This window comes from Erpetoichthys calabaricus, chromosome 3 (genome assembly GCF_900747795.2).
Source record: "Erpetoichthys calabaricus chromosome 3, fErpCal1.3, whole genome shotgun sequence".
NCBI lineage: Eukaryota > Metazoa > Chordata > Cladistia > Polypteriformes > Polypteridae > Erpetoichthys > Erpetoichthys calabaricus.
This window is the reverse complement of record NC_041396.2, coordinates 31079348-31104154: the sequence shown is the minus strand read 5'-3', so window position 1 is coordinate 31104154 and position 24807 is coordinate 31079348. Positions and strand designations below refer to the sequence as shown.

General features: G+C 41.0%; 1 protein-coding gene across 2 annotated transcripts in view; it reads right to left on the bottom strand.

The window, feature by feature from the left end:
- The window catches only part of LOC114647875 (copine-5), a 318809-nt gene that overhangs the window by 249885 nt on the left and 44117 nt on the right, over positions 1 to 24807 (bottom strand). For both annotated transcript variants that reach the window (XM_028796547.2, XM_028796548.2), the window contains exon 2: positions 2761 to 2801. In XM_028796547.2, coding sequence (XP_028652380.1) covers positions 2761 to 2801 — 41 coding nt within the window. The remainder of the gene's footprint in view (positions 1 to 2760; positions 2802 to 24807) is intronic.

Sequence of the window (24807 nt, the reverse complement as noted above, 5' to 3'; positions counted from 1 at the left end):
AGATAGATAGATAGATAGATAGATAGATAGAAAAGGCACTATATGATAGATAGATAGATAGATAGATAGATAGATAGATAGATAGATAGATAGATAGATAGATAGATAGATAGATAGATAGATAGATAGATAGATAGGAAAGACACTATATGATAGATAGATAGATAGATAGATAGATAGATAGATAGATAGATAGATAGATAGATAGATAGATAGATAGGAAAGGCACTATATGATAGATAGATAGATAGATAGATAGATAGATAGATAGATAGATAGATAGATAGATAGATAGATAGATAGATAGATAGATAGATAGATAAGAAAGGCACTATATGATAGATAGATAGATAGATAGATAGATAGATAGATAGATAGATAGATAGATAGATAGATAGATAGATAGATAGATAGATAGATAGATAGATAGAAAAGGCACTATATGATAGATAGATAGATAGATAGATAGATAGATAGATAGATAGATAGATAGATAGATAGATAGATAGATAGATAGATAGATAGATAGATAGATAGATAGATAGAAAAGGCACTATATGATAGATAGATAGATAGATAGATAGATAGATAGATAGATAGATAGATAGATAGATAGATAGATAGATAGATAGATAGATAGATAGATAGATAGATAGATAGATAGATAGATAGATAGATAGATAGATAGATAGATAGATAGATTCTGCTCTCAACACACACCAGAATAACTAAAATAAAAAATGGACGAAAACTTCAGACTTGCCAGTCAGTCACAGTCCCACATTATGCCGGGGTATAAAGGAGCCCCTGTAGTGTTTCCTGACACACTTCTGCTGAATGATTTGTTGGCTGAAAGTCCTCATGTCCATAATGGCACTCAGTATTATTTTCATTTTCTCCTCCTCTACTAGTTCCAGGGGGTCCAGAGTGTGTCCCATACTGAGCCTGCTGATTTTATTCAGCTTGTTGATTTGGTTGGCATCTCTTGAAGTGATGTTACCAGGCCAGCATACCATAACGTAGAAAATCACACTGACCATCAGAAGAGTTGTAGAAGATGTGAAGGAGGTCAAATCCTATATTAAAAGAGTGCAGTCTTCTAAGAAAGAAGAGTCTGCTCTGCTCTTCCTTCTATAGTTCCTTTGTGTAATGAGATGAGTCCAACTTATCATTAATGTGGCTAAGATTCCAAAAACTGTAAGACAACAACTGGTGCTTCACCAGTCGTAGCTTTATGGGAGAGCAGCAAACAGAAAAAAACACACAGGGCATCTCAGCTACAATTTGCCAGTATGCACATCAAAGACTCTCAAACCAGCTCAAAGTAGGTTCTAATGGCTGATGAGAACAACATTGAGCTTTCTAGCCATCAGGCTAAACACCATGATTGATAATGATAGCACGTTATCAAAAATCTGCCATCCTCACCGTTTGGAATGCTGGTGACAGCCAGTGGTGTAGCCAGGGGCGGGTGGAAGGGGCAGTCCGCCCAGGGCGGCACATTTTTGGGGGCAGCATTATTGGTCAAAAGGCTCAGTACAATTCGTGTGTAAGCAGCAGGGTTCAGAAAACTATCACTCATGAATGAAAAAAGTAAAATTCTGATTTTTATCCGCAAATGCTTCAAAAATAATTATCAGACTGTCCTTCTGTGACGGCATCAGACACAGCAGCAATAACAAAAATACATTTTACACTGATAATAATTTCTAGGAAGATAAACAACTAATTTACAATTTATAATTTTGTTTGGTTATCAAGCCGAATGCGTTCTTGCTCTGCGCAGAAAACAATCCCACCGATCACTTGTACACTCCACTGGTTTTGGTTTTCGCAGCGTAATTATATTAAACGAATAATTAGAACATGGCTTATCAGTGCATCTATACCATATTCTTGTCTGGTTGATGCTTATAAATACTGTAATTAAATATGAAAAATTACTGCTGTTTCTCTATATATATTAATAAAACTATGCAAAATGTATCTTAATTTTTCTCAATACGTCATTTTAATTTTCTATTTAAATAGGTTAATATATTCAGATATGTCGGAGGCAAATTGAAGAACCACCCCACCCCGAGCAGCACGAACTCGAGCTACGCCACTGGTGGTGGTATCAGGCTGTGTGGATGCTTCTGCAAGGCCTGTGAGGGTAAAATGAATGTACTGTAGTCTACAAGAAACTTATCTTTTGGGAGAAGATTTGTTTTCCAAGAAGACAACGACCTCAAGTATAAAACCAAAGCTACAGAGGAATGTCTTCAAAACGACAATGTGAATGTCCTGGAGTGGCCGAGTCAGAGTCCACATCTCAATCCAGTTAAGCATTTATGGCTGGACTTGACGATCTCCACATAACCCGACAAAGCCTGAGCAGTGCAGAGCTTACAGAGTGAGAGGCCTGAGCACACAGTCTCAAGGCTGTCATGGCTGCAAAAACGTGTGTCTACTAAAGACAGTCTTGAAGGATGTGAACACTTTTACAATCATGTATTGCTGAGATCTGTTTTGACATCAAAGAGTCTTTTCCTGTTGACTAGTATCAAAACACAAAAATGAAACCCACAGTGATTTAAAGTTGTATAATAATAATAAAATGTGAAAACTTCCAGTGTGGCGAGTACTTTTTATAGGCATTTCAGACGGCCATCCTCAGATGTCTGGGGACATCCTCGTTCTGTGTAACCGCAATCACAATCTGGTTAAGGTTCTCAGCCTGCCACATCAAACAAAAAAGAAACCACCCTGAGTACTTACGGGGGTCTGATTTGGAGAAGGTGTCCTTATCGAGAAGATTTCTAAAAAAGAGAGAGAGAGAGAAAAAGAAGAGTTAAGAAGATGACACTGTGCAGGAGCAGGGACTGGGAGGCAGGGGGCGCTGGCACAGTTAGGGGTTTCATCTTGTGAGCCCGTCCCCAATGAATTCTCTGTGTCGTCCCTAAAAGGCAGCAGAGATGGCTTTGAAGTCCTCGTGGGTTTACAGAGGTGACATTCTGCTTGGGCTGGCTGAGGAAATCACAGTTTGTAATTTAATCCCTGATGAGCTGCGATCGAGCACATTCCCCTGGGTGTTGCCGCCGTGCGCGGAGGAAGAGAATGTCCGACTCTGTGTGATTTGTGAAATTCAAATGAGCTGAGTTTTTTTATTGCACATTCACATTTCCAAATGATTCATTTTGCCTTTTGCCAGCTTATGGGCCTTTCACCTGCCGATATGTACAGAGGCTCTCATTTTTTAATCTTTTGTAGCTTTCTATCAAAATGGTAATTTCATTAAAAAATGCAGATTACACCTCAGACGATGGCAAAAGCTGAAGTACATTGCAATTAATATACTAGGATCTTGGAGAAAAGCAAAAAATAATAATTGAAAATGCTGACTCTCTGCACACTAGGCTACAGAATACATCTGCACTCCATCACAGGCCTGAAAAGACGCCAGGTGACTTTAAGGATGGCACCTAGCAGATTGGCCCATTAACTTCTAAAAGCGAGTGTCTATCAAATGGATGGCTGTGTCATTGTGTCTGTACACGTTAAGACGTTTAAAAGCCTGGGGAGATGAATGCATGCTGGGTATTTGATGGGATGGCTAAATGTATAGCTTTACAGATTGATATGTTTGTGCATGTCCATGTGTTTAATGGCATAATAGGTACGCTGTCGGCCATCTCTGTCTACAGCTCTAGTGAATCAACTACCTGGATTGTCCAACAAATATGGAAACGAGTGTGATGTGTGCTGTAAGTCACTTTGGGTGAAGGCGTCCATTCAATGAACACAAATACAGTCTGTCCTTACAATTCAGGTGGGCTAAGGTGGCAGGACCCCTGTGAATGTGAAAATCCACGATTACATTCAACAACATAAGCTAATACACATACACACACACACATAATACACACACAACGAGGCAATACACATGCAGCATGATTACAATATTTCACAGTACTGTATTTAGATAACAGTAAAACACAAAACTCAAAGTCTGTACAGTATACCTACGCCAACCTATAAATTAATAAAACATTAATATCCACACTCCCCGCTGGAGTGACTGCTGCCACCACTTCACGGATCTCCTGCTCTTATTTCTTCATCTACCTTACTAGACAGCAATAGCAGCAGTTAACTTCACTGAACGAAACATATCCAATAACACTGGTCTACAAAAAAATATTTTTTGTTTGCTTCTGGGAACTTCAGAGCATCTATTAATTTTTTTACACTAATTTCATATATGGAATCGGAATTAAGCTAGCACGTCAGGTTTTTGAAATACACATCATTGACGTTTTGACACTTTTGAATATCAATATATCAACACGATATCTGGAGTTTGGACTATGTACCACCAAAATTCTTCTGATGTATTTATTCTGAAAACAAACCAGAAGACGATACCAGAGACGCGTTAAAGTATATTTATGTCAATTTACCTCAATATAAAAGAGAGGTCAGCGTGCCCAAAAATGTTGGAGGCACTCGCTTTTGCGCTTGTACTGCACATCCGTCTCTCTTTGCAAGAACTAACAGTAGTCACCCATCATGCTCGGAGTGAATTTTCCCCGATATCAGTTTCCCATCACCTTAATATCTTGATGAAATCTTTCCCCATACTCATCTCTGACATCGCTTAGATTTGGTGGAAAAAAGTCGAGATGAGAATGTAAAAATGCGTCTTCAGTGACATTCTGGCTCCCATAAGCTGATACGCTTTCAGCATATTCTCCACAAGCTCAGTATAATTCTCTGCTCTGTGACTGTCAAGAAAAATTCTGGACAACTTGCACGAATGAGGGTGCTGATTCAGTGGGCTTCAGTTTCTTTTTGAACTCATCGTCAAGCATCAGTTCACGGATTTCAGGGCCAACAAAAACACCTTCCTTAATTTTGGCTTCACTTTTCTCGATGACCAAACTTATTTCTTAAATGCTGAAACGCATCGCTCTTTACTGTCCAGTCACCCTGGTTGTCCAAGACCTGGAACATCATAACAAAAAAATGGGACGTGCTGGACGAAAATTGTTTTCAGATTTGATATCAGCAAGTGAAATTTGTTAAAGTACAGATGTAAGAATCCCAGTAACAAAATGCTTGTTGACCAGTGTAATTCAACCTGTTCTTGTAGGGTCATCACTTTCTTCTCTCTCATGGAGTCACTTTTAGAACCACCAGAAGCACTATGATGATGAATGATGACTCAGTGCCATTACAGAACCCCTGATCTGAAGTCACTGTCCTCATGCAGCACCTCCAACTCCTTGAAACGGCTGTCACACACATGCACTTGGGTGACAACTTCAAGACTCATATCAACGTAATTACACTCCCAAACAGGGGTGGGCACTGTGGCCTAATGCCTTTTCTCCTCCTCCTCCCACTGCAAAAGAAGTGATTGACAGTTGCATCCCAAGTGACATCACTTCCTATCACTTCCTGATCCCGCCTCTTCCTGTCCTCCAGAGTGAAAACTGCCATCTTGGAGCCAGTTGAACTGAGAGGTGCGTTTGAAAAGACCACATTATTATTTTGCAATTGCCTTTTTTCAACCTGCCAATTATACGGGGTTCACCAAAGTGCCCCAAATCTTCATCTGTTTCTTTTGCTGTTCTTACACGACATGCAATTCTTCAAAACAGTGTGATATTTTCATTTCTGTTGTGGTCGCACAGACAGTGACAAAGACACGTCATCAGGGGTTTTGAATGCTTCATTGTCAGGCGGTGCAGTAGGGTTGTTGAATGCTGCTCTATCATGTGGTGCAGCTGAGATGTTTAACGTTAGATTTCCATACGGTGATCTGTCCTTTAAATGTGGGTTGGTGGACCTCCTTGTGTGGAGCTGCAGTTGTTCTCCTTCACAGAGCTGACACTGCAAATGGAGTTTCAGGTTCAGTTCTCAACTTTGAGACTCTCCCTCAATGGCTGCTCCACGTTTCCCGCTGGAGTAGCTGCTGCAATAGCTTCATGGATTTCCTGCTCGGTTTTTCTTGCTATACTTCCTGGTGAGCAACCACAGCAGCCGACTTTACCGAATGAAGGATCTGTACATATAAAAGGCAAAGCCCTCACTGACTCATCACTAATTCTTCCACTTTCCATATAGGTGGGAAGATGAAATTTCGCCTGCTCATTCCTTGCAGCGTACTTACAAAAGTTAGGTATGCTTCATGTCCTATTGCAACACCCAAGGGAGGGAAACGGGTGTACCCCCTAAACTCGATATATACAGTAGAATTATAGGGAAACCCCTCCTCACTATTTCTGCGACTTCCAATATACGTAGGAAGCCCAAATTTCCCATGCTCATCCTTTACATTGTACTTACAAACGTTAAGTATGTTTCATTTCGTGCCGTGCCCTGTAACAAACTTTCGAAAAATAACGTCTTCTTTTTGGTGGTTCTCACCATTATGCCGTAAGGAACTTTCGGAGCTGACCTCTCCTTTTGGCGGTTTCATTCCTTATTTCCGTTAGCAGACAAATTATTTCATGGCAGAGACGCACAAGGGCCGCCCCCGGTCCCCCTTCCTTTTTCCGCTGTCTGCGCACCTACCACGTGGTTGGCTCCCTGCCTGTATACATTAACGACATCCCGTGCTCGTGTGCCTCCTCACTCGCTTCCTTACTTTCCTCAGTTGTTTGATGTGCTCACTGCTCCCTTCTTCTTTACTCCACCGCTTCAAGCCTGTTATTGTTCGCCTTACTTCACGTCTTCCTGCTGGTGACTCCTGCCTTTTCATTTACTCCACTGCTTCAAGGCTGTCATTTTTGGGCTTCCTTACTTGCTCACGTACGTCTTCTTGGTGCTGACTTCTGCTTTTCATTCCCTGCTCAACTTCTTTAACACACTGCTTCTCCACAGCGAAGTGCAGGTATTTTGCTAGGCTTAATATATAATACGCTACCGTGGCTGTCCGTTTGTCTGTCTAGGATTTTAAATCACCTGTAGCTCGCAAACTGTTTGAACTATTGACCTGAAATTTGTTACATATATACTATGTGACGTCTACTGTCCGCTTACGGGGTGATGATTGACCTTCAAAAGGTTCCTCTTTTTATTTTTATTTGATTTTATTGTAGAATCAACACTCTGCAGCGGCCGTGCGGCACATGCGTACGGGCGCTGTTCTCATTCCTCTTCATATCTTAAATCATTCTTGAGGCAGATTGAAGACTTAAGTGCCAGCTTAAGTGAAAAATGAAAGAAAACATACAAAGTAATTGCAAGACAAACACTGACTTCATCAGTTTTAACATGAAAAGATGCCAACGATAGAAGAGAAGCAGCGGGCCGCTAGGGTGGAGAAAAGAAGAGCTGCTCAAGAAGCAGCAAGCGCATCAACCTCTGAGCAAATGAATGTTAAACATGAAAACTAGGAATGCTCAAGTCAAGTGTATTCACTGCACGTTATCGTGCAGTTCGCCATTACTGGTATCCAATAATACAGCATGTTCTTGTTGAGGTCCTCACTGGAAGCACTGATTATATTATAAGTCTTTTGCACTTAATAAGATGCAAAATGTTGCAAGAAATACGAGACAGAATGATCACTGCGTAAGCAAATCACGTGTGGAAGGCTGGCTGCCGAGACAAAGATGCATGGTGTCCCCCAAAGTGCATAGCTCTGCAGTTTATAGTAAAGGGCAACCTCTTAAAAAAATGTAACTGATTATAATAAATGTGTGTGTACATTTATGGTATTAAATCATAAAAAATAATTAATATCAAATATGTTTTATGCATTTATGAGACTTTTTTTTAGTGTTCTTTTCATTTTCTAGCCTATGTGCATTGTCTGTGGTCTTCTGCAGTGGGTTGCAAAACTCGCAAAATAATATCCATTTAATTACTGATGACAAACTCATAAATAGGAGGATCAATAAATTGTAAACCTGCAAATTGCAAAGGCCGATTTTAAACGTGTACTGACTGCATTTACAGTATGTAGATAGATAGATAGATAGATAGATAGATAGATAGATAGATAGATAGATAGATAGATAGATAGATAGATAGATAGATAGATAGATAGATAGATAGATAGATAGATAGATAGATAGATAGATAGATAGATAGATAGATAGATAGATAGATAGATACTTTATTAATCCCAATGGGAAATTCACATTCTTCAGCAGCAGCATACTGATACAATAAATAATATTAAATTAAAGAATGATAATAATGCAGGTGAAAAAACAGACAATAACTTTGTATGATGTTAAATGTTAACGTTTACACCCCAGGGTGAAATTGAAGAGTCACATAGTTTGGGGGAGGAACGATCTCCTCAATCTGTCAGTGGAGCAGGACAGTGACAGCAGTCTGTCGCTGAAGCTGCTCTTCTGTCTGGAGATGACACTATTTAGTGGATGCAGTGGATTCTCCATAATTGATAGGAGATGTGCCACTGCGGTGCTCGCCGATGGACTCTTGCTTTTCTACGTTGTTCTTTTGAGTAGTTTTGCTATCCTTCGAAGGACCCCCTCGCCATTGCTGCACTAGCTGAAATTCATTTGTGACTTTGGCAGGCTTGCTGCAGCAGGTATGTTGAGCGTTGCTAAGTCAGACTGCAGGTCTTCTCCTCATCCCACCTCTGGCACCAAAATAGCACTGCACTGCTGTGGCGCTTGCCAGCACCAATACATGGCGGTTTTATGGCAGCTCGCTATCCTTAAAAGCACTGCTCACTGCTGCCATACCAAATTGAATGTATACATCTGTAGCAGACTTGCCATTTTTTTGGTTGCCCTGTGGCTGTCTCTGAAGCTGCTCATTTACATGATGAAATGCCAGCTCATACCGTTGGCAACTCCTCCTCAGGCTGAAGTAACTTGTCTTCACAATTACCGAGCCCTCCCTTTTGGAGTTGTTGTCTCCAGTGACCACTTCCAGCTCTTCAATTCTACAAAATAACAGGGTAGCCTTCATTTCTGGTGCAGTCATGCGGACAGTGACAAAGAGTCATCATGAGGGGTATTGAGTGCTTCGTTGTCAGGTTGGCACAGCAGGTATGTGGAGCATTGCTAATTCAGACTGCAGGTCTTCTCCTCCTTCCACCTCTGACATCAATGTAGCACTGCACTGCTGCGGTGCTTACCAGCACCAATGGATTCTCACTGCTTACATGGGATGTTTTATGGTAGCTCGATATGCTTAAAATGACTGCTCACTGTTGCCACAGCAGATGGAAATTCTATGCATCTGTAGCAGACTTGCCGTTTTTTTTGGCTGCCCTGTAGCTGGCTCTGAAGCTGCTCATTTACATGATGGAATGCTGTTGGTGACTCATCCCCAGGTTGATACAACTTGTCAATGCAGTTATGTTTCCAAGCATGAGTGACACTTCATGTTCAGAAATATTGAGCATCCAGCAACATGGCTCGATTTACTGATACCATATGGTTGTGCATTAATGACTCATCATGTTTACTATTGAAGACCCTGATTGGTTTTTAGGTACTACGTGTCAGGTATCTAACAAAATGAGTTCAGTTATAGGCATTCCATATTTGCTTCTTGTTAATATGTATGAGCCTGGCACAGTTATATGTACTGTCTATTCTTATTTATTTGATTTATATAGTTTTCTCTGCTGAGTAGAGGTGCTGAGCGCATAAACAGATTTACAAACATGGCGCACTAAGTGACTGTGGTGGATGCTCAGAGTTTCTGAGAATTATTATGAGCTGAGCAAAGAGCTGGAAATGATCAGAATGCTGAGCAGTATTTCATGTTTTATTGTTGTTTTTGTATAAGTTGTTTTTCATATCTTTATGATGGGGGACCAAAAAATTGTATATTTCTCTGAACATTTCCAAAATTTAATCACTCTCAAAATACTCTCCCTGAGACTCAATACACTTGTCCCACCACTGTTTCCATTGTTCACAGCTGTTCTGAAACTCTTGCAAAGTGATAGCCTTCAGTACCTCCGTCGTTTGCTTCTTGACCTCCTCTACATCCTGAAAACGCTTGGTGCAAGGTCCGGGGAGTGGGTGGGGGGCAAAACCATCGTTATCTCGTTTTTTGTGAGAATCTGACACACACTCAATGCTGTGTGGACGGGAGCGTCGTCGTGATGTAGAAGCCACTCGCCTGATTGGCACAATGTGGGTCGTTTTCTCCACACTCCATTACGCAATCGTGTGAGCACTTTAAAGATGCCGCTTGGCCAAATGATGCAGAGGGTAGTCTAGTACATGCACCTAGCGACAAACGTCAGAACTGATGCCCCTCCAGCCTCCAGAAAAAAATTCTCATTATTTTTGGGTCCTCTCTTATATTATCGTAGTATTTCCCTCTACTTACCCTTTGCCTGTTTTACCTCAAGGGTAAGTGTTCTTGTCAAGTTCGTTATCGGGTTGGTCTACTGTTGCACTTTAAGATGAAGACACACATACATAGCTATGCGCATACACACAGATCCTAACCACAACAGTGCCCCATGAATGACACACACACTCTGATTAACCTTTACCACTTTAAACCACACAAGTGCTTTAGGTCTAATACAGCCTGTCACTCAGCACTTCAAGAGACTTACTTATTATCGGCACGAACAACATACGATGTTTTGATGATATCTCAGACCTAAATATTACTTTTGGTCTACAAGAATACATTTAAACATACAAAGACTCAGCACTCTTGACTATAGGCCATTTATCAGCCAAGAATACCTTCTTTACGTACTGTTCCCTACTATTGAGTGGAGCTCTCACTCTCAGCCTAATAAACCTCGCAGCACAGAGGTAATGGCAAATCTACGGCTGCACCAGGTGCTCAAAGAAATATAACTTATTATTCCAATCACTCTATAGACATTAAGACAAAGCATAGAAAGTTAAAAACAGCATGGTATTTATTATAAGAATAATAATAATACCACTGGAACAAAGAATAATAGAAAATAGGTTCTGATAGGAAAGTCTGAATATATATAGTCTTTAGAAATAGCTTATAAAAAAGTTACAGATGACAAGGATGAATGTCCCAGGGCGGCGATTGATTTAGCAATCGACGTTCATGAAAATGCTATTAACTGATGATCGGATGAAAACTGGTCATACATGTCTTTGTTGTCTTCTCTGACGTCGCTCTTTAGTCGTCGCTGTTTCTCTTCTTCTTCGTTGCTTTCAAATGAGGCATATTTAATATAAAGTTTCATGCCGTGGTTTCACAACACATGGATGTTCCATGCACCTGATTGGTTGTCCCAGATGTCTATCCATAAAGTAATCAATAGCCTTATTCATCGCTTAGTCTTCCTTTCCCAGGCTATAATACCAATTTAGCACTATGTTGTGAACAACTGTTATAAAAGTGAGGTGTAAGGGAAGAGGATATGCCTTTTATTATAATGTCTTCTACATCTGAATTCATCTTGTTGTGATTGAGCAAAATATAATAATAAAAAATATAGAGAATAATTTGTAGATTTTATACACCATAACACCCCTCATATGTTATTTCTACTTGTTTCATTTGTAATTCTATAATTATGTTCTGCTCTCCCTTGTTATTTGTGGGTGGAGCCGAAGGAGGAGGGACCACTCTACCAGGAGCAGGGGATCATTCGTTTATTGTTGGAGTTTGTGAGTATCTCTTTTACTGTTTGGATTTATTGGTTTTCTGATTATTTCTTTCTTTGTGTTAAGAATTCTGATTTCTGGATTTCATTTTGGAAGTTTGCTTTATTTGAATCACTTATTAGGCAACTCCTCAGTGCCTCTGTTTGGTCTGTTGAGCCTTTCTTTGTTTTTTGATAATTTCTGCAAGTACATTTTTAATTTATAAAAATTATTCCTTTGCCCTGTTAAGACAAACCAATAGTTAATGGTTATCCTTCCTTTTGTGGGACTTTTGGTGTAGTTTATAGATATTTACAGGTTTTTTTTGGGGGGGGGGGGGCGACTTCAGCTAAACCCAGCAAGTAGCCTTAGGGGCCTGGCTGAAGTATTTGTGAGTCTCTGTTGGTCGGACCAGTGAAGTTTTTGGCCATCTTGAGTAGCAGCCTTTGAAGGCCCCACACTTTTTGCTTTTGTTAACAATTCCACATCATAAAAAGAGACCCATAAAGCAGGGCAGGACTTCCAGGGGCCTGCCCAGAAGAGGCTCACTTTAAATCAGTCTCCAACTCTTACCTGCTGGCTTTGGCCTACATAGGCCCAAAAGAAGGAACTGGCTTTAAAATTTAAAAATATAAAGCACATTTCAAAAATATAACCTTAAAAGATGAAATGAGACAACAATCAACTCAGGCTTAAAGAGATAGGTCTCACATAGAATCTTCATCAATGATAATTTCTTAACAAATATAGTAAAAAATAACAAGCCAATTCAAAGGCAAACAAGTCCAAATTCAATCATCCAAAGGCAAATCCAAAGAAACAAGGAATCCAGAAACCAGCAAAAATTAAAAGAAACAACAATATTCACATGCACTCCGATACAAACTCAAGGCGCCAGTCCTCAGGTCCGCTCTCCTGTCTCATAAACAGCCAATGGGAGGTCTCAGGAGTGGTGACATCAGGGTGGTCACAACTCCTGGAGTGTCACCCACAGAACACAAGGAATGGACTCACATTTAACAGGTCAGATTAAAAATTACAAATAAGAACCACATCAAATAGAAATAACATAAATCCTGACAAATAATAACTCAACAGTGACAAAAATGAACATTAAAGAACAAATAAAATACAAGCCAGAGGGGAAAAAAACAAATGATGTAAAACCAAAACCAGAGTGAAAAATAAGAGTGGAGGTCAAAAATGGAACAAAAATCAAATCCTGATGCTAGAGCCTTCTTAGAAATTAAGCTAACTAAAGAAGTTACACTAAAGCTGAGACTTTGCATCTTCCAAGGAAATGAAATTGTATCCCTATTTGAACAAAACGTGCAGTGACATCAGAAATGTGACAGTCATGGTCACATGATCAAAACCCAACATCGCATAAGTTAGAAAAATCAAGAAAGAAAATCAGCTTTTATATTTCAGCTCAAAATGCAAATAGATTTTGTACCTATCAAAACTAAAATTAACACCAACATGAACATATAAAGATAGAGGAACTTTGTACTGTTCTGAACAGGCAAAACACACATGGTGAAGAAGGGTGTGAGGCTTCCTGAAAGTCCCACAAATTGACCTGCCAAGTGACAGCCCGACTCCAAGCAGCCAGGCCCTGTACTCCACAGGCAGGCTTTGACCTGTCCAAACCTAAAATTGGGCCTTGATTTTAAAAGTTCAAAATACTTTGAAATGCTCTTCAAAACATACAAAAAATGTTTTTCAAAGGAGAATTATCTAACCTCTGGCTTGAATAAGAAAACCATCAAAGAATCTTTATCCATAAATATAAAAATACTAAGATCTTTCCATCTGTCACATAATTATTCGTGAATTAACAGGAGTAGAACCTTGATCTTGGTCTTAGTCAAAAACCTATGATGTGCATGGTTTGGAAATTAAAAAAAATAGGTAGTGGCAGCCTATTGACCATAAAGAATGACAAAATGACAACAAAGTAATTGAAAAAACAAGTGAAAGCAACAACATCAGCTGATCATCAAGCAAATTGCAAAAGGCAATAAAGTGAAAAAGAATAAGAATGAATGAGAAGACGACACTGCGGCACATGGACAAACAAGACGTAATCCTGAATATAACCTGATGTGTTCTGGAAATACAAACAATTTTAGGTAGCGGCAAACTGACAGACACTTTACTGGTGGGCAGAAAAATTTAATGTAATTAAAGCACGGTCCCTGAAAGCCTGTCTATTGATAACCCCATAGGACATATGTGCTTAGAATTCACAATCAGTTGTAAATTCTCACACTTATACACAATGGGAAGAGAGTTTACTGTTGTTTATATCGAGTGTCACGTGAGTGCACATGAGAGACAGCTTACAAGCTTCAGTCAGTGCGATTACCTGCTGAACCAGGGACTGGTGCTGTGCTCTCATCCTTTCTCTCTTTTTGTCCCTCTGCAGACCAGCTGAATGACGACTCTACTACCACTGACATCACTTCCTGTTTCCGCTCTCCTGGGCCTGCCCCTTCCTGTCTACCCACCATATAAACCAACACTCGACTTCCCTTCCTCAGTTCTGTTCTGAAATTGTGTCTGTAAAGATGTGCTTTATCTCTTTGCCAAATCTTCAAGTATACAGAGTTAACAAGGTGATACCCCAAACCTTTTTCTGTGTTTTATCTCTCTTATTTGCACCAGGCTTTTGTAGTGGAATGGACTTGGCAGTACCAGAGGTCCTGTGTGTTTTACTAATAAACTACGGAATTTAGTGAAATAAACAAAAGAAAGTACAAAAAATAAGGGAAATACAAAAAGAATTTGCCTAGAAAAAGGAAACCCAAGGCAAACATGTCCAGCATCCTAATCCAAAACCAAAAGTCTAAAGAAGCAGAAACAAAAGAATCCAGAACCAGAAAATCAATTCATACAATAAATACGCATTTCCACAGTAAATCAATGCACAACTGCTGTGAGCCTCTCTCTGACCTCAGCATAAAGCCTGAGGGCGGTCCCAGCAGCTGTGATGTCAGGGTGGCTCCGCCTTTTAGGGTTCCTCCCATAAAACACAAGGATTGTAAGCAAAGAGCATAAATACACAATGCACAAATACCACAGAGTAATTAAAAGCTATTAGAAACAAACAATGCATAATTACAATAAGCACCTGAAAAATAACTCTTCCTAAACAAGAAAACCAACAATAGAAAGCAAAATACGCACAAGACAGAGGATAAACCCTGGCTATAACATAACATGACATGACGTAACAGTAACTAAATTATTAGGGCGTTTAAAAGCCTGGGTGGACCGACTGTCACCACACGTTTCGGCAGTCTGGGTATTTAATAACCTGAATTAAGTAATCCGCTCCACCTATCTCCACATGTGACTAGAGAGGACCACCCTGGGTTAGTTTATGTGAAGACAGGTGAACATTTATCAACACTTGATGTTGTACGTCTGTATAGGACAGATATTTAACAACCTGCGTTAATTTCTTATATATAAACGTCTACACGTGGAAGTGTGTGTGTGTGTCTGTCTGTCTGTCTGTCCCGGAAGTGAGAGGTGGAGTCGGGGTAAAGGCTGGGACTCTGAGGAAACAGAAAACTCCCTTAGCTGCTAATAACACAGGCAAGGCCAGCATGTTAGCAATACGAAACTTCAGAAGAAAAACAAAGTCGCTTAGCTGCTAACATCGGCAAAAACGGTATCCCTTTTACTTTTCCTCCCGCCGCTAATACACAAGTGATGCAAGCACATCGGCAAAACGACTCCTCCTAAGAGAGAGACGCCCAGAGTTTTTCCTTTCAATTACCTGACAGCTCTACATGTCAATTTTTTTCAGATGATTTCAATAGTTTCAAGGACCCCGGGCTTTTTACAGCATGGGCTTACACAGCTAGTGTTTTAGACTACCCCTCGGTGCATCGTGACTGTGAAACTCTCTTAATACAATATGGGAGGCCACCACCTATAGTAGCATGTAGTGACCCTGGACAGTGTGGTAAGGAGAGGTCCGTGGCGGTGCAGGTTTTATGATAATTCAATGCATTTATGCTCGAGGTGGGGTGTAGGTGAGTAGTAGCGAAGCAGAGCAGCTGCAGGGTGTAGGTGAGGCATTGGGTAAGTATTCACATGCAGAGGTGTGTGGCCACCAATTGCCTCATTAGCACCCTAGGATTTGTGAATACGCCACCAACACCCGCAATTGTGGATTAAAGACAGTTTGTGTGAGAATGTGGAGGGGGCAAAGGTTTTTGGAAAAAAACCAAAGGCGAGGATGAGCAGCTGGGCAGGCGTTCGAGCCAACAAAGGCAGAAGTGAGGAGACAGTGTGGTCAGACACCTTAGCGGAAGTGCAGCTCTGGCGCTCCAAGGGGTGTTGCTGCTGAGTAATTGGGTTGGAGCAGAGACCAGGATCAAGCCTCCCAGGTATCCAAGAGGGAACATGATGGGATGATGGAGGTTTGGCTCTTTACATCTGGGCTGACGCCAGTAAAGGCTGACATGATGAGAGTTGGAAGAAAGCAACTGCAGCTGTCGGCGTCTCCTCCAGCTGGGAAGACCTGTTGGGCTGGGAAGACAGAGTGAGCCACTGTGAACGGATCAATGATCGCCGCAGGAGATCTGGTTTCCCAAGTGGGTTTTAATTATTTATTAGTTTTTAGCATGCAAATGAGAACTTACAGCTTCTGTATATGCATTTAATTATCATTTTTATCACTAGGGAGCTCCGCCCCCTGCCCGCTTCACTCGCCCACCCCCGGGTTTGGTTTACTAGATATACAATTTAAAGAGATTGTTATTTTCATGGGAATTGTTACATATGAATTATTTTCATTTTTACTTTAAACCTTTTGTCCTTTATTTCTGGTTAAATCTTTCTCAGACTACGTATAACGCTGAAGAGGGGGCAGCTGAATGCATGCTAAGGAGATGCCGTCTGATCATCTGCTGCTGGCGAGCTGTGTGTTCTTTTTGTCGTGCTGCACGTCGATCATTCAAAAGCCTGTACAGCAGGTGAAAAAACAGACAATAACTATGTATAATGTTAAATATTAACGTTTACCCCCCCAGGTGGAATTAAAGAGTCGCATAGTTTGGGGGAGGAACGATCTCCTCAATCTGTCAGTGGAGCACTGTCCTGCTCCACTGACAGATTGAGGAGATCGTTCCTCCCCCAAACTATGCGACTCTTTAATTCCACCTGGGGGGGGTAAACGTTAACATTTAACATTATACATAGTTATTGTCTGTTTTTTCACCTGTATTATTATCATTCTTTAATTTAATATTATTTATTGTATCAGTATGCTGCTGCTGAAGAATGTGAATTTCCCATTGGGATTAATAAAGTATCTATCTATCTATCTATCTATCTATCTATCTATCTATCTATCTATCTATCTTTCTATCTATCTATCTATCTATCTATCTATCTATCTATCTATCTATCTATCTATCTATCTATCTATCTATCTATCTATCTCTGCCGCTCGCGCTGTGAAAGGGGGGTGCTGAACGCACGCTAAGGAGAAGCATTCAGATCATTTGCTGGCTTCCTGCTGCTGCTGCTGCTGCTGGCAAGCTGCGTGTTTTGCTTGTCGCTTGTCGATGTTTTAAGAGCTGAGAGCACCATGATGTCTGTCTGCCAAAAGCACTGCAACAACTGCTTGGTTAGATGTCCGTGAACTTCTTTTAAATGTGGTCTCACTGCCTTGTCTCACGTGATGTTAAAGTGTCCCTCGCGGGACGTCAAATTGTCTTTGCGTGACATTAAAGTGTCTCTTGCGGGACGTCAAATTGTCTTTGCGTGACATTAAAGTGTCTCTTGCGGGACGTCAAATTGTCTTTGCGTGACATTAAAGTGTCTCTCGTGGGACGTCAAATTGTCTTCCGAGAAGATCACGTCTCGTCTCCCTAGTCTCCTTCCCAGGATTTATTTTTATAATAGAGAGATATCTCTATTATCCCTGTACCCCTGTACTATCCCTTACTTTCTCTTCTGTTCTTCTTCCATTTTTCTGTGGTGCCGATCTGCACCACCACCACCTGATCAAAGCACCGTGCAGTCCCTACTTTGGTGGATTGAAGGCAGGAGGTCAACAGGACCATAGTCATCTAATTCCTCCACGTGATTGGCAATAATGGATACAATGAGGCTATTAGAAATAAACTGGATTAAAAACTGCATTAGGATTAAAAGTCAAGACGGAGGTAAAAAGCTTAGGGGTAACTGTTGACTGTAATCTGAATTTCAAATCGCATATTAATCAGATCACTAGGACAGCATTTTTTCACATAGCAAAAGTTAGACCTCTTATATCATTGAAAGATGCTGAGAAATTAGTTCACGCGTTTGTTTTCAGTCGACTAGATTACTGTAACGCACTCCTCTCAGGACTTCCCAAAAAAGACATAAATCATTTGCAACGAGTGCAGAAGGCAGCTGCTAGAATCCTAACCAGGAAAAGAAAATCCGAGCTCATCACCCCAGTTTTGATGTCACTACACTGGTTACCTGTGTCATTCAGGATTGACTTTAAAATTCTGCTTATGGTTTATAAAGCCTTAAATAATCTCGCCCCATTTTATATATCGGAATGTCTGACATCTTATATTCCAAATCGTAACCTCAGATCCTCAACTGAGTGTCTCCTTAGAATTCCAAGAGCAAAACTTAAAAGAAGTGGTGAGGCGGCCTTCTGCTGTTATGCACCTAAAATCTGGAATAGCTTACCAGTAGGAATTCGCCAGGCTAATACAGTGGAGCACTTTAAAAAACTACTGAAAACACATTACTTTAACATGGCCTTCTCATAACTTCACTGTAATTTAATCCTGATACTCTGTACATCCAATTCATTATAATAACTATTCATGGTGGCTCTAAAATCTGTACTAACCCCTACTCTCTCTTCTGTTTCCTTTTCTGGTGTCCTTTTGGTGGTGGCCTGTGCCACCACCATCTACTCAAAGCACCGTGATGTTCCAACAGTGATGGATTAAAAGCCAGAAGTCTGCATGACCATCATCATCAAGTCCTTCAGTGAGAACCCTAATTACAAACAGGACCATTTCATTTATGTTAGGTAGAATGCCCAGAGGGGACTGGGTGGTCTCGTGGCCTGGAACCCCTACAGATTTTATTTTTTTCTCCAGCCGTCCTGAGTATTTTTTTTGTTTTTTCTGTCCCCCCTGGTCATCAGACCTTACTCTTTTTCTTTGTTAACTAATGTTGTCTTATTTTAATTTCTTATTTTGTCTTTTATTTTTATTTTATTTTCTTCATTATGTAAAGCACTTTGAGTTACTTTTTTGTATGAAAATGTGTTATATAAATAAATGTTGTTGTTGTTGTTGTTGTGAAGCCTGAAAGCCATGAGGACTGATTGAGATCATTGATATTAGGTAGAATGCCTAGTGGTGGCTGGGTGGTCTCGTAGCCTCGGAGCCCCTGCAGATTTTTTTTTTCTCCAGCCCTTGGGAGTTTTTTTTTTTTTTTCTGTCCCCCCAGCCATCGGACCTTACTTTATTCTTTGTCACTTAGTATTACCTAATCTTATTATTATTTTTATCTTTTTTCTTTCTTCATCTTGTGAAGCACATCATTTGTATGAAAATGTGCTATAGAAATAAATGTTGTTGTTGTTGTTGAACTGGATTTGGTCTTTTTTTATTTATTTAATGCATTCACACTGTTTGCACTTTGGGGTTTTGAACCCTGGACTGATTTTTAGGAATAAAAGTATACACCATTTTGCACCATCTCTGTTGTGCGATTGTCTTCATTGCAGTAGCCCATCTCGGTTTATGACTGTCGAAGGTCTGGGATTAAGAAAGATTTGCCAGCTGCTGCCAAGATTGCCAGTTTATCACAGGGTCCACTCACACAGAGGCCAGTCTGAACCTGGCAGTTCACCTAACCAGCATGTCTTTGGGGATGTGGGAAGAAAACTCGCTGATAGATAAGCACCGGGAGAAGGTGCAAACTTGTAATACAAATAAATAGAAAAGCTGAGGCTGGGCAATGCTTGTAGATACACAGTGGATTCAGAAAATATTCAAATCCCTAGTCACTTTTTACATGTTTTGCTGTGTTGGCAGCCTAAGGCAAAAATAGTTTAAATTCATTTAATACTCAATACCCCAGAACAGCAAAGGGAAAACAGGCCTGAAGAAATCTCACACTGACACGAACATTCAGACCCTTTGCTATGACACTTGAAATTTGGCTCAGGAGCCTCCCATTCGATTGATCACCACTGAGATGTTTCTACACCTGGTTTGGAGTCCACATGTAGTCAGTTTAATTGAGTGCACACAATTAGGAAGGGCACACACCTGTCTATAGAAGGTCCTACAGTTGAATTAAACCCAAGCCATGAGTTCAAAGGATTTGCCTTCAGAGTTTTGAGACAGAATTGTATCGAGGGACAGATCGGGGCAAGACTACAAAGAAATGACTGCACCACTGAAGGCTCCTAACAGTACATTTGCCTCCATAATTATTAAATACAGTATAAGGAATTTGGAAGAATCATGACTCTACATCTGCCAACCCAGCCAAATTGAGCAATGATGTGAGAAGGGTGTTGGCAGTGAACCTGTGTGAAGATGGATGTTTTTTGTTTTTCACACCATTCTGAATAAACTCCAGAGACCGCTGTGCATGAAAATCCCAGGAGCTCAGCAGTTACAGAAACACTCACACCAGCCTGTCTGGCACCAACAGTCTCCTCATGGTCCAAATCACTCAGATCACATTTTTCCCCCATTCTGCTGTTTGATTAACTGAACCACCTGACTTGCATCTCCATGACTTGATGCATTGTGATGCTGCCACATGATTGGCTGACTGGATAATTGCATAGATAAGCAGGTGTTCCTAATAATTTGTGTTGGACTTCAGGGCGCGCCAGTGAGCCCAGAACACCAGACACAATTACCACAGACACAATTCCAAGTTATAACAAAACTAGGGGGCTCTGCCCCCTGCTCGCTTCGCTCGCCAACCCCTGGTGTTGGGAATGACAAAGAGCGCGATGTATGAATGAGATATAGAATAGTGTAAAGGTGTAGATGATGCAAATAGAAATCAAACAATAAAGTGTGTGGCACAGTGTAAAGGTTTATTGGAAAATTTCTTTGTACACGCCGTTTAAGTGTAAAAGGTAATTCCAGGTCAGAACTTGTAATGTCAATGAAGATGGTTATTGTTGTGATCAGAGTCAAGTTTGTCAGAGCTTAGAAAGAGTTGTGTCTCTCCAGGAAGTAATGGAATGACTTGGGTATTTATGTTTTCCACATTAATATTTTTTGGACATAATATAGTGCGTTGTGTTAAAAGGGGCATTTGGTCTAATGAGATTGCTGTTCCAAATGTCTCTGTAACTAAGTCGTCGCAGATAAAGGCTTGAGGAATTGTAATAATATGTGGGTGAAGTCCATCTGTATTGGTGAGTGTACCATCTCCCAGTTGTAATAAGCAATTGTTATGATCTGGTTCTGGACATCGTATCTTTTGTACTAACTGTATCTTTTGAAAGCAATGCCAATTGTCTGCGTATTTTAAGGTGCACTGAACAATAGCTGAGCGCATGGAATGTGGAAGAATAGCTAATCACTGTCTAAAATCTCCTCCTAATCAAAGTACCTTTCCTTCAAAGCGAATACTATTATTCATAAACGTTTGTAGAAGTTTATGAATGGTGTTGAGTAAGTGACTGGATGCCATTGTACATTCATCAATAATTAACATTTTTGCAAGACGGATGTCACGTGCAGTGCCACTGTTCATGTTCATAGTGGATACCGATTTGTAGGATCTAATGCAGTTGATAAAGATTTCACTTTCAGGTACATCGTTAGTTAGAAGCTTCTGTAGATATTCAGGATATGAATGTAAAGAAGGCAGTCTAATTTGACCCTTTTGACAACAACGTGTAAATGTATTACTTGTATTGCCAGTTGTTTCTTCAGGGAAGTGAACTAAATGACAATGATTGCAAATGACATTCATTAATCCGAATGAATTTTCCTGGTGTATGTTTTGCTTGTGCCGTTTGAGAGGCGCGTTGTTGTATGTGTAGTATTTGGGACGTGTTGTTTTGGAGCTGTAATCGATTTGCCTGTGCTGTGTGAGACGCCCGTTGTAGCCTTCTTTGCCGTTAACATATTTCTGAGACGGGAGGTGTTTCGTTTTGAATCCGTGACTGTTGCGATGCAGCACTTTGATTGATAGATTGCGTCATGTGGATCTAGGATGTAGATTTGTGCATATTTGCGTTGTTGATTTGTTTCAGGGTGCACTGTTCCAATGCGATGCAGTATTTGTGCACATATGCGAAAGCAGTATGGGCCATTGCCTTTTGGTGGCCTGATATTTACTCCGGTAGATGCAAAAGCAAATGAACTATTGTAGGATCTAATGCAGTTCATAAAGTTTTTACTTTTAGGTACATCGTTAGTTAGAAGCTTTAGTTGAGCTTTGCGTTTTTGGAGCTGAGACATTTTTTCTTCTATAAATATGGATAAGTAATAAGAAGTATTGCACTCACTGTTAATATGGAGCCTTTTCTGCGGTTGAACGGTTAATAGTGCCTTATTGTAATGAGATCCACCTATGCTGCATAGTGTGAATTGTGTTTGGTCCCGTTATCCGAGCAGTATCGTTTTGTACCTGTGATCGTGAATTCATGACTTGTTTGTTCTTGAGCGTGAGAAATATGGATAAGTAATAAGGAGGATCGCACTCACTGTTAATATGGAGCCTTTTCTGCGGTTGAACGGTTAATAGTGCCTCATTGTAATGAGATCTACCTGTGCTGCATATTGTGAACGTGTTGAGATGACGTATGTTTAATACGGACGGTTCATTTAGAAATGGGGCTTTGTGTGTCATTTGTCATTTATGTTACTGTGGTCGTGGGTCTGAATCGTCGTTTTTGTGTACGTTTCGTGTGCTATGTCCGTAGTCTGTCCCGTCCGTTGCTTGTGTGTGTGTGTGGGGGGTGGGGGGGGGGGGGTTTCTTTTTTTTTGTGGGCCGGGGGCTTGTTGAATCGTCCTCTTTGTGTGTGTCCCGTCCGTTGCTTGTGTGTGTGTGTGTGTGTGTGTGTTTGTGTGGTGCTCGCGGCTTCTTTTTTTTTGTGTGCTTGTGGCTTTTTGCGGCTACGGCCCATGGCCGGATGTCCCTGCGTCCATCCGGTTTAGCATTCTCGGTTAGTAATATGGATACTACTTTATTTGCATAAGAATGCCATGATGGACTTTTAGGTCAGTCCCCTTCTTCTTCTTTCGGCTGCTCCTGTTAGGGGTTGCCAAAGTGAATCATCTTCTCCCATATCTTTCTGTCCTCTGCATCTTGTTCTGTTACCCCCATCACCTGCATGTCCTCTCTCACCACATCCATAAACCTTCTCTTAGGCCTTCCTCTTTTCCTCTTCCCTGGCAGCTCTATCCTTAGCGTCCTTCTCCCAATATACTCAGCATCTCTCCTCTGCACATGTCCAAACCAACGCAATCTCGCCTCTCTGACTTTGTCTCCCAACCGTCCAACTTGAGCTGAAACTCTAATGTCATCATTTCTAATCCTGTCCATCCTCATCACACGCAGTGCAAATCTTAGCATCTTTAACTCTGCCACCTCCAGCTCTGTCTCCAGCTTTCTGGTCAGTGCCACTGTCTCCAACCCATATAACATAGCTGGTCTCACTATCGTCCTGTAGACCTTCCCTTTCACTCTTGCTGATACCCATCTGTCACAAATTACTCCTGACACTCTTCTCCACCCATTCCACCCTGCCTGCACTCTCTTTTTCACCTCTCTTCTACAATCCCCATTACTCTGTACTGTTGATCCCAAGTATTTAAACACCTCCACTGTTGCACAATATAAACCAACAACTCTAACGCCTTTCTGTCTCCTTCCACCTTCACACTGAGTGTCATCCTCTTCCTCCTGACTCTGACTCACCTCAGTGAAGCAAGATAGCTCCTTTTATGTTGGACCCAGGAGTACTTCCAATGTCACAACATAGCATGGCAGATGCACTTCCAGGTCAAGTGGAAGCTCCCCAAGTAAGGAGACCTTTTCCTGGCAGAGCCCTCTGGCGGCACCAAGGTACCCCAACAGGTTTACCCTTTCAAACTACATGTCCCACGGAACCTTGTGGGAGTCAAAACTGGGACCATGACAGAGTAGCTCTTCCAGCTTTTGCCAAGGGGGATAAATTGTCTCTGTGAACCAGTCACCCTCAGTCTATCTGTTATCTGACCACCCCAGATGGGATAGGAACCTAGCACCATCCTAGCCGGGTTTTATCTCCATTTACGCAGTCCACTCACTTTGGCGTCCCGACAGGCGTAAGGCACCGTTCCTCATCCCAGACAAGATGCCCGTCCATCCATTAAGGCATCTATATTGTGTAGTTAGTGTGTGTTTGTGTATACTGGATATTAAATACCCAATATAGAATTATAGGTGAATAATTTCAGTAAATGTTAGGTGTTTACCAGCTCTAGGGGTTCAATAGACATGCTTGTATATGTTGGGTATTCAACAGCCCAGAGAGACCTACAGATATGACATTCTATTAAACAGCTCTGATATATATTTACATATATGTTACTTCAGATATTTACCATCTCAGGTGAATTTATAGACAAATATGTATATCAGGTACTAAAAAGTACAGGTTAATTCATCAGTTTTAAAAGCCAGTAGACATTGATTGGTGCTTTAATTTGGAGGGAGCATAATATCTTCATCCACCTTGGGGGGATCAAGCATTTGGCTCCCAGCTCTTGCCCTAGTAGGGTAGAAAGAATAATGGAAGGGCTTGGGAAAACCAAGTATCAAAGACGAATTGTCCCCAAATGTGATAGGTGGCAGTGCACCTCTGCTGTGATCCCAGGCTGCACACCCATTGGGGTTGCATGGGCCAGGAGATCTTCCTGTTTTGTAGTACTTCCACCCGGCCTGGAAGTTCTTCCGACGTGCTGTGCTATGGCACCAGAAGTACACCTGGGTCTAGCATGAAAAGGCGCCATCTGCCTTGTAGTTTGAATTCAGGAGGTTGAGGACAAAGATTGCTTGGAGGAGATTGGAGGACATATTTTACTGGATTGTGCTTGTGATTACTGGCGTGTTGGAGGAAAAACCTATTTAGTGTAATACAATGCACTTCACCTGAAGCCCTGACTGTGTCTGTGTCCTTGTGTATGGAGTCTGGAGCTCTGGAGTGCCCCC